Below are 16,616 nucleotides of genomic sequence, written 5' to 3' on the forward strand. Positions count from 1 at the left end.
GCATAGGTAACTAAAAATAAAGAAAATACTCTCAGAGAAGAACACGAGAATCAACATTAATATAATCACCACCGATATTGTTGGAATAAATAAGCTCTTTGAGAACAAACAGCTTCTTACGGCCCTGAAGGAGGATCTGTACCCTTCTTAAGACTATGAATAACTATAATGTACGATTAATAATATTCAAATTTCCGTAAATATTTGGTAACAACACGACTTACACAAATTAAAACAAACGCATGCTAGCATTCCAGCTGCCGTCATTATGGACAGTTTTGATAGGTCGGTTAAGGTCTGAGGTATTGTAGTTGGTCTTGGTGAAGATTATGAGTGTTTCTTAAAACTCTTCTTCCGCTTCTTCATCATAAAACTAGTGGCTGTCACATACATCAAACGGGAGGGATTCACTTATATGATATTTACTGCTAAGTAACCACACATAATAGTGGCACTAAAAAGTAGGTTGTGTGTGTATGATATTTTTATTTTTATTTTTTATTTTTTATTATTTTTTTTTGCGGATAATCGTCGTGCTAATTCAGGTAAGTTTTCGGAAACCATGAGATAGGGAAAAACAAGGACTGGGAAGGAAGAGCTGTGGCCATAATAACAGCGCCAGTATTTGCCTGATGTAAAAATGGGAAAACTACAGAAAATAATCTTCAGGGCGCCGATGGTGCGTTTCGAACGTATGATCTCTAGAATGCAAGTTTCATCTATATGGTCCGTATAACTCATTCGGTTACACAGTAATATAGTTTTATCTTCCCTTCTCAGAAGCTATTTAGATTAAACTCGCCCTAACAACATTATAATAAAAGCTACATTTCCTCGGACGGTGGCGTGACGCTTTAGTGTCGATAATATTATGAGATTTTATTTCCATCGAAAGTGATATTCTTATCCGTGGGCAAGTCATGCTCATACTTAGCCATACTTGAGTAATGTGTTTAAGATGACGACAGCTGACACGTTTGGCGCACGCACCGACGAATTTCATTGGTTGCGACAAGCAAAGAGTTTCATGGAAGATACTTCTGTTTCCATTTTCAACCAGTATTGAAACTTTAAACGACGTCTAGCTAAACACCGGCTGAACATTGTTTATGCAATGGAAGATCGTGATCGGCTTAGACGTTATTTTGGTAGACGTTGTCTAAGTCTTAAAACTAGCCATCGTTTCTGCGATCGACCTTATAGTCTTTTGGGTAGCTGAGATGAACCGTGACACTCTGGATGCCGTTTGAGCCAAGTTCATTCCTAATGGGGATGTAGTGAGATTAGCACTAATTTTGTTAAGATTTTTTTTTTTTAGAAGAGGTGAAAGGAATGTCCAAAATAGCCGAGATCATGGATGTACGTGTGCATGTTCCAGCATACCTCTCAACCGAACATGATATGCATATGATTTACTGTTCGGGAGAGAAAATTGTAGGATAAGACACCCCTACGGGCGGAGCGTGGAAAGGGGGTGAAATATTAAAATAATAATAAACGACCAATAATAAAAGTGAAAACGATGTATGTTAATAAATATAGTTTTCTTCTGCATTTAATTAAAAGGTGTAGAGACATCTAACGCGGTTCAATTAATAAACACGGGCAAATAACAGTTACTAATATACTCTAAGTAAGTTTACGAAAGCCATTAAAATAGTGACAGCTTGCTGTCAAAATTTTTTCAATAAAATCAATAAATTATAATGATTGTTTCAACACCAATATTTAAAGATAGCAATAACAAACTTTATAATCCTCCAGAATAGCAGGGGTGGTGATTCCGTGTTTAAGGCCTTGCCTAGAATCACTTTCTCATGCCAAGCTAGAAATAGCGGGTACCGAGCTCGATAGCTGCAGTCGCTTAAGTGCGGCCAGTATCCAGTAATCGGGAGATAGTGGGTTCGATCCCCACTGTCGGCAGCCATGAAGATGGTTTTCCGTGGTTTCCCATTTTCATACCAGGCAAATGCCGGGGCTGTACCTTAATTAAGGCCACGGCTGCTTCCTTCCACTTCCTAGGTCTTTCCTATCCCATCGTCGCCATAAGACATATCCGTGTCGGTGCGACGCAAACAAAAAAATGTAGCGGGAAACGAATTAGTAGCCAAGGCTGCGAAAGGGGTGGTTTCTGTATCATTAGAAGAGTGGAAGTTCTTGCTAGCGATAATTGTAATCCTAGTTGCGCCGCACACTCTATTTTTTAAATTTTTTTTTTTTGCTAGTGGCTTTCCGTCGCACCGACACAGATAAGTCTTATGGCGACGAAGGGATAGGAAAGGGCTAGGAGTTGGAAAGAAGCGGCCGTGGCCTTAATTAAGATACAGCTCCAGCATTTGCCTGGTGTGAAAATGGGAAACCATGGAGAACCACCTTCAAGGCTGCCGACAGTGGGATTTGAACCCACTATCTCCTGGATGCAAGCTCACAGCTGCGCGCCTCTAACCGCACGGCGAACTCGTCCGGTGCCGTACAATCTGGGAATGAAAATGGCTAACTGACCCCTCTCTGAACAATATGATAAGTACCACCAGGGTACAACAAGAATGTGGCAGTTTTCTTCCCAAACATCATGGAGGAAAGATAAATATAATAAAGATTTAGGATATTCCATTTCTAAATTGACTATTATTATTTTCAAGTCAGATGATGACTGTTCTGTTTGAATCTGCCGCAATAATTTTCTGCGTGGATTTAACATTTCTGCGCCCGTAGGCATAACTTTTGCGTGCGCCTCTCCTCAAAGGTGGGACTTTAAAGTCCCGTCTGTAAACACAGGGAGGCGTACTGGTATGTAGACGAGAGGGTTCATGCAGATCACCTCCTTTGGGAGAGTGCGTGAAAGAGCTTCACCACCTCGACCAATGCACAGGGAAGAACTTAGATTCACTTCCTTTCATACTAGGTGCTATATACAACCTGTGCCTGAAAAGTTCGGTGAATGGTCGCCCAGTTTGTATACCGTGCTAGTTCGGACGATGCGCTCGCGCATACGCATTGCGAGGCATGACACCAAGTGCCCCCTGTCGGTCAACTCAACACAGTTAAACGGAGTTGAACGCTGCAACACGTCGCACGGAATCTGTGTGAGGACTCGTGTCATTGAACAATGGAGTGCAAAACGGAGCAACGCGTTAACATGAAGTTTTGCTTCCACCTAGGCAAAACGGCAACGGAAACACACGCAATGTTAGTGCAAGTTTACCACGCTCAGTCAGTGAGTAAAAAGTGCGTTTAAACGCTTTCGAGATGGAAAGGAAGGTGTTGAGGACGAGGCACGTTCGCTTCGACCAACCACAAGCACATCTCCAGACATCATCGAACGAGTGCGACAGATGCTTGCAAATGATCGGCGACTGTCCTTACGAATGATAAAAGATGAAGTGGGTGTATGCAAGGACAGTGTAAGGACCATTGTTCACGAACATTTGAAAAAGCGGATGATTTGTGCCCGGTTTGTAGCGCACAACCTGACAGACGAGCAGAAGCAAACTCGGATGGAAACGTCGGGAGATTTCATTGACGTTTGTGACCAAAATCCGGAGGTGTTGAAAAATCATCATTACAGGAGACGAGTCATGGTGCTACCAGTATGATCCGGAGACCAGGAGACAGTCAGTGGCGTGGTGTTCAGCGTCTTCTCCGCCTCCTAAGAAAAGCCAGCGCACAAAGTCCAAGAGTAAGACAGTGCTGATCGCCTTTTTCTACAGCACTGGTGTCATTCATCATAAATTTGTACCCCCAGGGTACACCTGTCAACGAGGAATTCTACGAGGGAGTTTTGAAATGGCTACTGCAGCGCATCAGACGGGTTCGGCCTGAACCGTACCGGAGTGGACAGTGGAAGCTCCTCCACGACAATGACCGTCCGCACACCGCGATCCGCGCGACCCAGAGTCTCGCTGAACGCCAGGTGACTGTTCTTCCACACCCTCCGTATTCTCCGCATTTGGTGCCGGCAGAGTTTTTTGTTCCCCCGTCTTAAATTAGCCCTGAAAGGCCACCTGTTCGACAGTGTAGCAGGTATCCAACAACGCGTGACAAGGGTTCTCCGGGAGATTCCAAAAGAAGCGTTTGCTGCCAGCTTCCAGCAATTTTACAGTCGATGTCAAAAGTGTGTTGTAGCTAAAGGAGATTACTTTGAAGGCCAGTAAAGGGGTTTTGTGTGTAAATTACGTTGTCTTTATTTGATGAGACCATTCACCGAACTTTTCAGGCACAGGTTGTACAATACAATCATTTCTCACGACGGGGGCAGACGTGCGCTGTGTCCTACACTCCCTCTCCTACTCACGAACTTTGAGGCTGCTCAGTGAGTGCTAAACTTGTGCATCTCGTTGGCAATTTATAGAGATTGGACAGTAACAAAGTTGGATTTTCTCTCAGCACAGGCAGTGGGCAATAAAAACCGGAAGGCGAAGACTCTGCACTGGCTGCATTACCCATGGGTGGGCGTGACAGTAGCCTGCCTCACTATGGACATCGTGGCCACCATCTTATACAGTCTGGACTTCAAATACACTGAGGTAAGTGGGCAATGCTTTATTCCAAATGAATTTCCCGCAGGGTACGACTGCGTACTCCATATCTATTGACTTCCTGAACATTAGAGATGTTGCACCACTAATTCCATCTGTTATTTTATCTGAGTCTGCATAAGATCTGAAGAAACTGCTGAATGGTATGGACAGAGTCTTGAGGAAGAAGTACAAGATGAAAATAAATAAGTCCAAAACAAAAGTAATGGAGTGTAGTCGAAATCTGGTGATGCAGGAAATATTAGACTAGATTAGGAAATATTATTACTTGGGTAGCAAAATAACTAACGATAGCAGAAGTAAGGAGGACATAAAGTGCAGATTAGCACAATAAAGGAAGGCCTTTCTGAAGAAAAGAAATCTACTCACCTCGAGCATTGATATAGGAATTAGAAAGATGATTTTGAAGACTTTCGTCTGGAGCATAGCGTTGTAGTGAAACATGGACGATAACTAGCTCAAAGAAAAAGAATAGAATCTTTATAAATGTGGTGTTGTAGAAGAATGCTGTAAATTTGATGGGTAGATCTAATCACAAATGGAGAGATGCTCAATAGAATTAGTAAGAGCAGATCGATTTGGCTAAATTTGACGAAAAGAAGAGATTGAACGATAGGGTACATCCTAAGACACCCAGGACTTGTTCAGTTGGATTTCGAGTGAAGTGTAGGCGGCAAGAACGGCATCGTGCGGGTAGACCAAGGTATGAATACCTTAAGCAGATTAGAACAGATGTAGGATGTAGTAGTTATGTGGAAATGAAAAGATTAGCACAGGATAGAAAGGCATGGAGAGCTGCATCAAACCAGTGTATGGACTGATGACTCAAAGAACAACATTTATTTACGGCTTTATCTAATTAAAGGTATATATTATATCTTACATTAGCTGCTTCAGGTGATTAATAGTAGGCTTAGAGTGTTTCCCAAGTTCGCAGGTTCGATGCCGGCCAAGGGCAGTCAAATATTTTGGCACTCCATGTTATTCTCGCTTGCATGTTAAGGATCTCGGATGGCGCATTCAGTGTCTACCGACAAAATTACAGTTCTACACAGCAGCGCAGTCGGAATGTTAAAATAAGAAGGCACGGCACCTAGATGGCACCACTTCCGAAGGTCTACAACTCGGCTGCTCAGGCCATACGATTATTATTATTAACTTACATTAAATCAATTTTAAATTGCTCTTAGAGATCAATAATCTCCGCTTCTCCCGACTATGAAATTTGTCACACTCAATGTTGTTCATGTACCAGAGGCTGATACGAAGGGAAGTGATTTCCGTGAAAAGTAAGGTTATGGTGGAACTCTGAAAGGATGAATGAGTCCTCAAACAAGCGTCAATGTAAATACAAATATTTTAACATTCGTCAATGGAACATCAAGCGTTGGCGAAAAAAAAAAAAAAAAAAAAAAACAAAACAAGAAAAAACAAACAAACAGGGAGGAAGGTTACAACAAGACCAAGGTATCAAAGCTACTCGTAGTCAAATGTCGCGATGTTGACTGTACAGAAGACTTAGAGCGTGTGGTTAATATGATTTGAATATAATGTTATCGATTTAACGTACACGATTGTACACGTAGTTACGTGTATGATTTCCGGAGACGCAGAGGTGCCAAAATTTTGTCCTGCAGGAGTTCTTTTATGTGCCTGTAAATCTACCAACACGAGGCTCGCTTATTTGAGCACTGCCGGACTGAACCGGATCGAACCCGCCATCAAGATTTGAATTTGTGGGGAGTATTGTCGCGCGTTTAGTGCAGATCCACAACATTGAAACAGTATTCATCATATAAACATTTAAAACAGCTGGCTATCTGTTAACGACATACCAACACGGTTACGTTTTCCGTGACGATAAGACAGGAAAGGGCTAAAACTAACGGCCGTTGTCTTACAGCTCACCCAATCTGGGTCTTCCGTGTTGTAGTTGGAGCTGTTATTCGCTTTTAACATTTCAGAGCCTCTGCAGAGAACTGTTCTTCAAAGAGGCCTATAGAATTCGCTCAACATTATCTTCATATCTATGTGAAGCCATTATGTTTCCATTGATATAGGGTCCGTTGCTGTCACACTGTAATCTGATAATCGGCGTTCACTATCGAGATAAGTAAATCTCCGTTCATTTAGTCACTGGGATTATCCTCATATAATATATCCTTATCTTCAGTGACGTGGGTTGAGCATTAGTTTATGGTAGGCCTACATTTTAAACCAGGGGCTGCCTGGCCGAGGCGGTAAAGGCGTGCTCGGCTCGCCCGGAAGGACGTGGGTTCGAATCCCCGTCAGGCAGTCGTAAAATTTAAGAAACGAGATATCCACTTCCGGAGGTGCACACCAAAAATGAGTACCGGGTTAATTCCTGGGGGCAAAGGTGGCTGGGCGTAGAGCTAACCACTCTACCCCATCACGTGCCGCGGCTAACAATGGTGGAAGCCTTTACCTTCCACTCCTCCAAGAACCTTCATGGCCTGTACGGAGGTATCTTTGTCTACATTTAAACCACGCACATTTTGGGATTGGTCGAAGTTTTTAGGCCGGGTGCCCTTCCCGACACTATGTGATTTTCATATGAAAATCGACCCTGAGTCGTCTGGATGGAAAGCCAGTCGTTAAGCCACCATTATGCTAACCATGCCAGCAGTGCAGTGGGACTGTGTTCATGGCACCGCTGATTATCCATATTGTCTGATTGAGGACGGTACCGGTAACAATTTTCTTGGGGTGGGTGCTGTTCAGCCAAACAAGAGGGTTCTGTCGAGATTGCGAACAAGGCAAAAAACGTCCAGATTCCTAACAACTAAATATACCCTTCCAGATTGCGAACAAGAGATTAGTGTTGACGTGAGATACACAAAACATTTACAATTTTCAAAACAGTCTCATATGTAATTTTTGTTCTAGTAGTATTAACATTAACTGGTACATTGGGATGTTTTAGATAACCTAACCTTATTTTTAAAAATACTTATCTTATTGAAAATGTTTAATAATTTAGTTCGAGGTAATCTTACCATTTATAAGATATATTTTATTGTATAACATAACTAGAGGGGTAGTTGTTTTTGGTGGATTAGTGAGAGTTGTATTATTAATAAGTTATTATACATACATACATACATTATCATTATACACTGTTATGCCTTTCAGCGTTCAGTCTGCAAGCCTCTGTGAATTTACTAAACGTCGCCACAATCCTCGATTTGCAACTAGTGTTGTGGCCTCATTTAGTTCTATACTTCTTATCTTTATACAGAATACTGTTGATCGCAACTGCGAGCTCACTGCATTAGCTTTACGACACCTTGATTCAATTTCAGTCACTAGGCTATATTGCCATCCTGGGAGAACACACAACCTAAATACTTGAAATTATCGACTTGTTCTAGCTTTGTATCACCAATCTGACATTAAATTCTGTTGAATTTCTTACCTACTGACATCAATTTAGTCTTCAAGAGGCTAATTTTCATACCATGCTCATTGCACATATTTTCAAGTCCCAAGATATTGGACTGCAGGATTTCGGCACAATCTGCCATTAAGACCAAATCTTCAGCATAGGCCAGACTGCTTATTACATTTCCACCTAACTGAATCCCTCCCTGCCATTTTATACCTTTCAGCAGATGATCCATGTAAACTACGAACAGCAAAGATGAAAGATTACAGCCTTGTCTAACCCCTGTAAGTACCCTGAACCAAGAACTCATTCTATCATCAATTCTCACTGAAGCCCAATTGTCAACATAAATACCTTTGATTGATTTTAATAATCTACCTTTAATTCCATAGTACCCCAGTATGGCGAACATCTTTTCCCTCGGTACCCTGTCATATGCTTTCTCTAGATCTACGAAACATAAACACAACTGCCTATTCCTCTCGTAGCATTTTTCAGTTACCTGGCGCATACTGAAAATCTGATCCTGACAGCCTCTCTGTGGTCTGAAACCACACTGGGTTTCATCCAACTTCCTCTCAACGACTGATCGCACCCTCCCTTCCAAGATGCCAGTGAATACTTTGCCTGCTATACTAATCAATGAGATACCTCAATAGTTGTTGCAATCATTTCTGTTCCCTTGCTTATAGATAGGTGCAATTACTGCTTTTGTCCAATCTGAAGGTACCTTACCAACACTCCATACTAATTTTACTACTGTATGAAGCCATTTCATCCCTGCCTTCCCACTACACCTTTTCAGGTCTAATTTCAACTGTTCCTGCTGCTTTATGACAATGGAGTTTATTTACCATCCTTTTCACTGCCTCAAGCATAATTTCACCAACATCATTTTCCTCCTCCCCTTGAGCTTGGCTGTTTGTAACACCACCAGGATGGCTTCCTTTTACATTGAGAAGATGTTCAAAATATTTCCTCCACCTTTCCAGTGATTCCCTGGGATATGAATTACTCAAAACACTGTTCATTTCCTTTTTCCCTCCCTTCCTAAGATTCTTTATTATTGTCCAGAAAGGTTTCCCTGCTGCTTGACCTAGCCTTTCCAGGTTGTTACCAAAATCTTCCCATGACTTCTTTTTTGGATTCAACAACTATTTGTTTTGCTCTGTTTCTTTCATCCACGTACAAATCCCTGTCTGCCTCGACCCTTGTTTGGAGCCATTTCTGATAAGCCTTCTTTTTACGTTTACAAGCTGCTCTCACTTCATCATTCCACCAACATGTTCGCCTTTTCCCATCTTTACACACAGTTGTTCCTAGGCATTCCCTTGCTGTTTCTACTACAGCATCCCTGTATACCTCCCATTCACTTTCTATATCTTGAACCTGCTTACTATCTACTGTTTGAAACTTCTCACTAATTATATCCATATACTTCTGTCTAATTTCCTCGTATTGGAGATTTTCTACCATTATTCGTTTGCAGACAGATTTCACTTTCTCAACCCTAGGCCTAGAGATACTTAGTTCACTACAGATCAGATAGTGGTCTTTAACATCGAAAAATCCGCGGAAAACTCGTACATTTCTAACAGATTTCCTGATTCTAAGTCTGTTAAGATATAGTCTATTATGGATCTGGTACCCCTAACCTCCCATGTGTAGCGGTGAATAGCTTTATGCTTGAAGAATGTATTCGTAACAGCTAAACCCATACTAGCACAGAAGTCCAGCAAACGCTTCCAACTCTCATTAGCTTCCATACCTTCTCCACATTTACCAATCACCCTTTCGTATCCTTCAGTTCTATTCCCAACTCTCGCATTGAAATCGCACATTAGGACTATTCTATCCTTACTGTTGACCCTGACCACGATGCCACTCAATGCTTCATAAAACTTGTCAACTTCATCCTCATCTGCACCCTCACATGGTGAATACACGGAGACAATTCTAGTCCTAATTCCTCCAACTGACAAATCTACCCACATCATTCGCTCATTTACGTGCCTAACAGAAACTATGTTGCGTGCAAGAGCCCCGTCAAGTACACTTTATAATCTCCTATCTCTTCCTCGTTATCTCCCCTTACCCGAATATCACTTACTCCTAGCACATCCAAATGCATCCTCTTTGCTGACTCAGCCAGTTCTACTTCCTTTCTTCCATAAGCCCCATTAATATTGATAGCTCCCCATCGAATTCCATTTCGTTCGCCAAGTTGTTTACAAGGAGTCCCTCGCCTGTCAAATGGGAGTGGGACTCCGTTACTCCCATAGGTCCGAGGCTTGCTTAAAATGTTCTGAGCTCGATAAATTCATGAAGCAGGATGCTACCCTACTAGCACATAGTCTAAGTGAGAATCTCTCCTCTAACGGGTTATGGACCACCGGTGAATTGTATAGTCCTAGCCGCCTGAGCACAAGGAGGGCCACAACTCAGAATATGTCCGAGATGCCCACTCCCATTCCATAGCAACTGGTGTCCCGACTCTCAGGACCACTTACTAGGCCACTCAGCGGTTGCCCATGGTTCACGAACTAGGACGTGACTACAGTAACCCACAAACATGAACCATAGATTATTATTATTATTATTATTATTATTATTATTATTATTATTATTATTATTATTATTATTATTATTATTATTATTATTATTTATTATTATTATTATTATTATTATTATTATTATTATTATTATTATTATTATTATTATTATTATTATTTCTTTTTTGCTAGTGGCTTTACGTCGCACCGACACAGATAGGTCTCATGGCGACGATGGGATAGGAAAGGCCTAGGAGTTGGAAGGAAGCGGTCGTTGCCTTAATTAAGGTACGTACCTAGCATTTGCCTGGTGTGAAAATGGGAAACCACGGAAAATCATCTTCAGGGCTGCCGACAGTGGGATTCGAACCCAACATCTCCCGCATGCAAGCTCACAGCCGTGCGCCCCTAACTGTACGGCTAACTCGCCCGGTATTATTATTATTATTATTATTATTATTATTATTATTATTATTATTATTATTATTATTATTATTATTATTATTATTATTATTATTATTGTTACCGTGTTTTTGTGGTAGTTATGCGTGAAAGAAGGTGCGAGGTGGTGAACAGGTCTCAAGCTATGAAAGTAAAATTAATTTAAAATTTAACAAGGTTATATTTTCTTTTCAAAATAAAGAAATAACAAACATGGCAGGTACAGAGTAGCAAGTCAAAAGGGTAATTACAATATTTACAGAATTTGGGCTTCGAGCCCTGACTTCACAATGCTTGGGCAATCAGCCCAACCTTACTTCAAAATAAGTATTAACAGAGGGGCAGAAAACCCCATTCATGCTCAGGAGCACTTGCTCCAAATTACACCGAAAAGCCTCCACGAGGCATACAACACTCAATTTTCGAAAAAGAGCCACTCGCTCTCAACTTTAAGCCTCTCAAAGGCCACACCAAACTCCACCTTCAAGGTGTCCTCACTGGACATAGACACAGGGGTAAAATACCCACCCTACTGAGGTCTATTAAATGAAAAGGGGTAATTACATGACCTCCAAAATAACAATTTGAGAGGAGGCGATCTGCACTCCTAATACACTTTGTTTTTAAAACCTAATCTGGCTCTAGGCCACTAATGCAAGGGCTAATCCCATACTGCAGAGGTGACTTTAGAAAAGAACAATTTGTTTTACGTTAACTAAGAATAGGTTGAGAAAAATAAGTTCACCTCAAAACAATATGATTGGGAACTCGAGAGGGTTAAGCACTCTCTATCCCGATATGCAGTTTAAAAGATGGAATAGATACAAGTTCCTTTACATTTTAAGGAAGGTTACATAATGGAAAAACTTCGGACCCGCCCCGAGAGTTAAACTGCTGAACAAGCAAGAAAAGAAGTAATTAATCGGCCATTACCTGGTTGTTGACTGTCGCCGAAGAAAGAGGCGCTTCCCGCCCCCTGCTATGTACTTTACACACTGAAAGATGGAACAGAAGTGGCCCGGAGACCCTAAAATCAGCAGTTTATATTCTCTCGCGGAAGGTTCGAGGCGTTAGGGGAATGAAAACACCCTCCCACAAACTCTTTATTGGGTAGGATACAGCAACATATTCAAGTTGGGGGAAGATACATCTGATTGGTCAGAAATTAATAAAAGAAATTCGGGATTGGCTAAATACAAAACAAGGGGAAAGAGAGGGGTATACCGCCAACTTAAACAATAACAGAAAGAAATTTAACAAAAAACAAACTTTTGAAATAGAAATTTCTCCAAAAAAAATAGTTCTTTCACTCCGCACTAGGGTGCACTATTGTTGATCTTCAGTAGTGTCCTCTAGAAGAGAAAGTTCACACTTCTTTCTACAAGCAAAACAAAAATACGTCGAAAATGACACAGTTCAAAAACTCTAAAATTTCCACGTAGTGACATCTTCTGAGAAATTTGAAAATTAATACCGTCAATAAAGTTCAGACTTCCTCCAGCAGAGGAGTTTCAATTGGCGCACATTTTAAATTAGCGGCGTGGAGGTGTACCGCCCGGTACAGACCTCCCCCCCCCCCAAAAGTTCCTCCAGGGGTGACACATGAAATTTGTTTGAAAACAAGGTCCAAGTTTTGATATAGATATGGAGATTAATTGCCGAAGAATTTATAAGATTTTCTTAATGTGGTTTGATTCAGTTTCAAAATTTTTGTTGTAACTGGAGAAGTAAAGTTTTTATGTTTGTAGAAGTTGAATTCAGAAGGAAAACTTTAGTTTTTAAAGTTGAGGAAAATTTTCTAAGTCTACCAAATATTGCAGTAGAATACCCAAGAAAAGGTAGTAAAGTTGATCTGGAATGTCCATATAGTTGATGTTGATTAAGTTGGATGGCCAGACCGGCCGTTGCAGCTTGCGTCCAGAGGAGGCCGCTCGGACCCCTCAAGTACCCTGAGATACCGCTCGCCCGCACTATGAGGGGAGCAGTGGTGTTGAAGCACGCCGCGCCCGCGGTGAACATATACAGGCTGCGGGCAAGTAGCAGGTCGTGCGCCGCACATCAGCCTTGGCCGGGAGGAGAGCTCCGGCTCGCCGTGCACATGTGGTCCTCGCTGGGGAAGAGGGGGCCCTTCCTCTAACCCAATCGCAGCACGGCGCCGCACGGCTGCGGGGCACTGAAACATTAAAGCTAGGCGGCAGAATTTGTTGGACCATCATCTTTTTTTTGAGGGCACAGGCTTTGTGGAGAGGTTGAGGGGCCAGCGGCGTGCAGAAATTCATTTCATATGCGAGCTACTGTGTATAGTGGAGCAGGAGACGGGAGCGTGGTAATGGCCGTAGTAAGGATAAGACAGCAGTTTAACCGCGCGGGGAAGGTTTACAAAAACTTACATATGAAACAAAATATTATAGAAGGGGCAGAATGCCTTCAACGTGAAAACTCAAAAAAAAAAATATAACCTTCATATTCCTTTCAAGATAATATGAAGCAAGTTAACACAGAAATTACACCGGTTTCACCTGTGACAGGTGAACCCTAAATATCCTCTCGGTGGCTGGATTGCTTAATAATAATGTGACCGGCGTAAGGAAATCGAGAATGACACACGGCCCATGGAATCTGGGGGCAAGCTTGCCCGCGGGAACAAAATTCTTGACCATTACTTGGTCACCTACCTTCAAAGGGGTGGGTCTCCGTCCACGATCATACTTTTCCCTAACCTTTTCATGAGACACTTTAAGATTGGCTTTAGCCTTCTTCCAAAGATCTTTAATATTATCCGGATCTATTGTCTCGGGTAGAATGTCACTCAGAGACCAGAGGTTAGAGAGCGGCGTGTTGGGAACGAACTTGAACATCAAAGAAGCTGGAGTAAATTTGTGAGATTCATGAACCGCCGAATTCAAAGCAAAAGCTAACCAATTCAGGGACGTGTCCCACCTGGAATGATCTTCATGATGATAGGCAATAAGCGCGGACCTGAGATTACGATTAACCCGTTCAGCCAGAGATGGTTGAGGGTAATAAGCAGAAGTTGTCACATGAGAGATGGACAGGTCAAAGCAGAATTTACGAAATAAATTAGATGTAAAAGCCTTAGCATTATCAGATACAACATATTGGCACGGACCAAAAGAAGCAAAAATAGAATTTAGGCAAGTAATGGTGGACTGCGCAGTAGCCAGCTTAGTTGGAAATAACCAGGAAAATCTCGTAAAGCCATCTACGCATACAAAGATGAACTTGTTGGCATTTCCCTTAGACTGGGGGAAGGGTCCTACATAATCAATATACAGGCGTTCCATGGGGCGCGACGCTTGATGCGAAGACAAAAGGCCTACCTTGGTGGACATGGTGGGTTTACTGAGCAAACAAGATTTACAAGCTTTTACAAGTTCACGGATTTCACCGTCCATACCCTTCCAGATGAACCTTTCACGAATCTTTTCACGAGTTTTAAAGATACCAAGATGCCCTCCTAATGGGGTCTCATGATAATACTTGAAGATCATAGATACAAGAACAGCTGGAACGACAACTTTCATAATCTTATCATGCCTCGATGGGCAACATAAAACACCATTCCTCAGAACATAAGGGACAACATGTTCCCCAGAAGAAAGGGTTTCCATTATCGGAGCCAGCGTCGGATCTTCACGTTGGTATTTCTCGATATCCCTAAAGAGCATGGGAACATCTGTTAAGATGGCATTAACATCAGATAGTATGGACTCGGAAGGTGATGAACTATCGACCGGTTCATGGGTCTCGACGTCGTTGGAAAACATACGGCTGAGTCCATCAGCAACAACATTTTCGGTACCTCTGATATGCCTGACATCGAATTGGAAGGCAGAAATACGGATGGCCCAACGGGCTATACGACCAGTACGACGCGGCCTACCTAAGACCCAGCTTAAGGCTTGATTATCTGTCTCCAGGTCGAATTTGACATGTTCCAGATAGAGACGGAACTTCTCTAAGGCAAATAAGACTGCCAACCCTTCGAGCTCATAGATAGAATACTTGGCTTCTTGAGCCGATAGAGTCCTAGATGCATAGGCGATGGGTCGCCTCCCTAGTTCAGTCTCTTGAAGAAGGACTGCAGCTACTGCTGACGACGACGCGTCGGTTTGGACGATGAATTTCTTCGAGAAATCAGGCATAGCAAGTACAGGGGCATTACATAGAGCTAATTTAAGATCTTCAAAAGCGGCTTGTTAAGAAGGTCCCCACTCGAATTTGATGCCTTTCCTACGAAGAAGGTTCAAGGGCGCCGCTCTATTAGCGAAGTTAGGAATAAACTTCCTGAAGAAATTCACCATACCAATGAACCTGGCGATACCTTTAATGTCATTGGGAGGTTTAAAATCACGGATGGCCTGTGTTCTAGAATGATCGACCGCTACACCATCAGGTGACACAATATGCCCTAGGAACGACATAGAGGGCTTAGCAAAGGCGACCTTGGACAACTTGACAGTTAACCCAGCCTTACGAAGGCGATCGAGAACTTCTCGCAGATGATCTAGATGTTCTTCAAAAGTCTCTGAAAATACGACGACATCATCCAAGTAGTGATATAAGTACTCAAATTTGATGTCGGAGAAGACCCTATCTAGTAGCCTAGTGAGTACAGCTGCTCCCGTGGGGAGCCCGAAAGGCACGCGGTTGTATTCGTCTAAATTCCAGTCCGTGGCAAACGCTGTAAGATGTTTAGACTCTTCGGCTAGGGGAATTTGATTATAGGCCTGATTCAAGTCCAAGATAGTAAAGAACTTGGCCTTACGGAACCATGAAAAACAAGAATGAAGGTCGGGAAGGGGCACAGATTGTAACACCACCTTCCGATTGAGAGCCCTATAATCAATGACAGGCCTGAAGCCTCCTTGGGGTTTCGGGACTAGAAAAATAGGTGACGAATACGCCGACTTAGAGGGCCTAATAATACCATCCTTCAACATCTGATCAATGATTTCTTTCAGAGCCTTCATTTTAGGTGGCGATAGCCTATAAGGTGGAAAACGGACGGGAATCGAATCCGTGACCTCAATTTTGTATTCAATAAGGTCAGTAACGCCAAGAGTATCCGAAAACACCTCTGGAAATGACTGACATAATTTACGAATACTATCAGCCTGCTCCTCAGGTAGATGTCTAAGGTCTAACAACATCTCATCCTGGGTAGGCGAAATAGATGAACATGATACAGAATTACACTTTAACAAGGGAATTTTACAATTGGACGCAAATTTGAATGTGCACGACCTACTCTGGAGATCGAGCACAGTGTGAGAAATGAAGTCCGCTCCCAGAATGATGGGGCAAGACAAGTGCTTAGCCACAAACAGTTTGGTTTTCCATGTAAATTTAAAAATACGAATTTTGACCTGCACAGAACCTAGAATTTCAAATGGAGATGAATTAGCCGAAACATATTGAACACGAGATGAGTCATAGTCAGGTAGTTTACAAACAGACTTCAATTTTGAATACCATTGGTCCGAAATAATTGAACAAACACTGCCTGAATCTAATAGAGCGGTTATAGGCTCGTTATTTAACTCAATCTTAAGAAAAGGAACAGGTGCGGGGGTATCCGCCGCAATCCTAAGACATTCTTTAGGGCATTCAAAAGATGAATTTGAAGACTGATCGTTCCCTGAATTCACGACCTTT

At 42.2% G+C, this 16,616-nt stretch overlaps 1 protein-coding gene across 1 annotated transcript in view; it reads left to right on the forward strand.

Moving 5' to 3' along the window:
• LOC136871695 (uncharacterized) overlaps positions 1 to 16,616 on the forward strand; it is a 106,100-nt gene that overhangs the window by 53,050 nt on the left and 36,434 nt on the right. Inside the window, exon 4 of the mRNA XM_067145214.2 lies at positions 4,387 to 4,526. Within this exon, the coding sequence (XP_067001315.2) occupies positions 4,387 to 4,526 (140 nt within the window). The remainder of the gene's footprint in view (positions 1 to 4,386; positions 4,527 to 16,616) is intronic.

The sequence above is a fragment of the Anabrus simplex genome, chromosome 1 (assembly GCF_040414725.1).
Source record: "Anabrus simplex isolate iqAnaSimp1 chromosome 1, ASM4041472v1, whole genome shotgun sequence".
Lineage (NCBI taxonomy): Eukaryota > Metazoa > Arthropoda > Insecta > Orthoptera > Tettigoniidae > Anabrus > Anabrus simplex.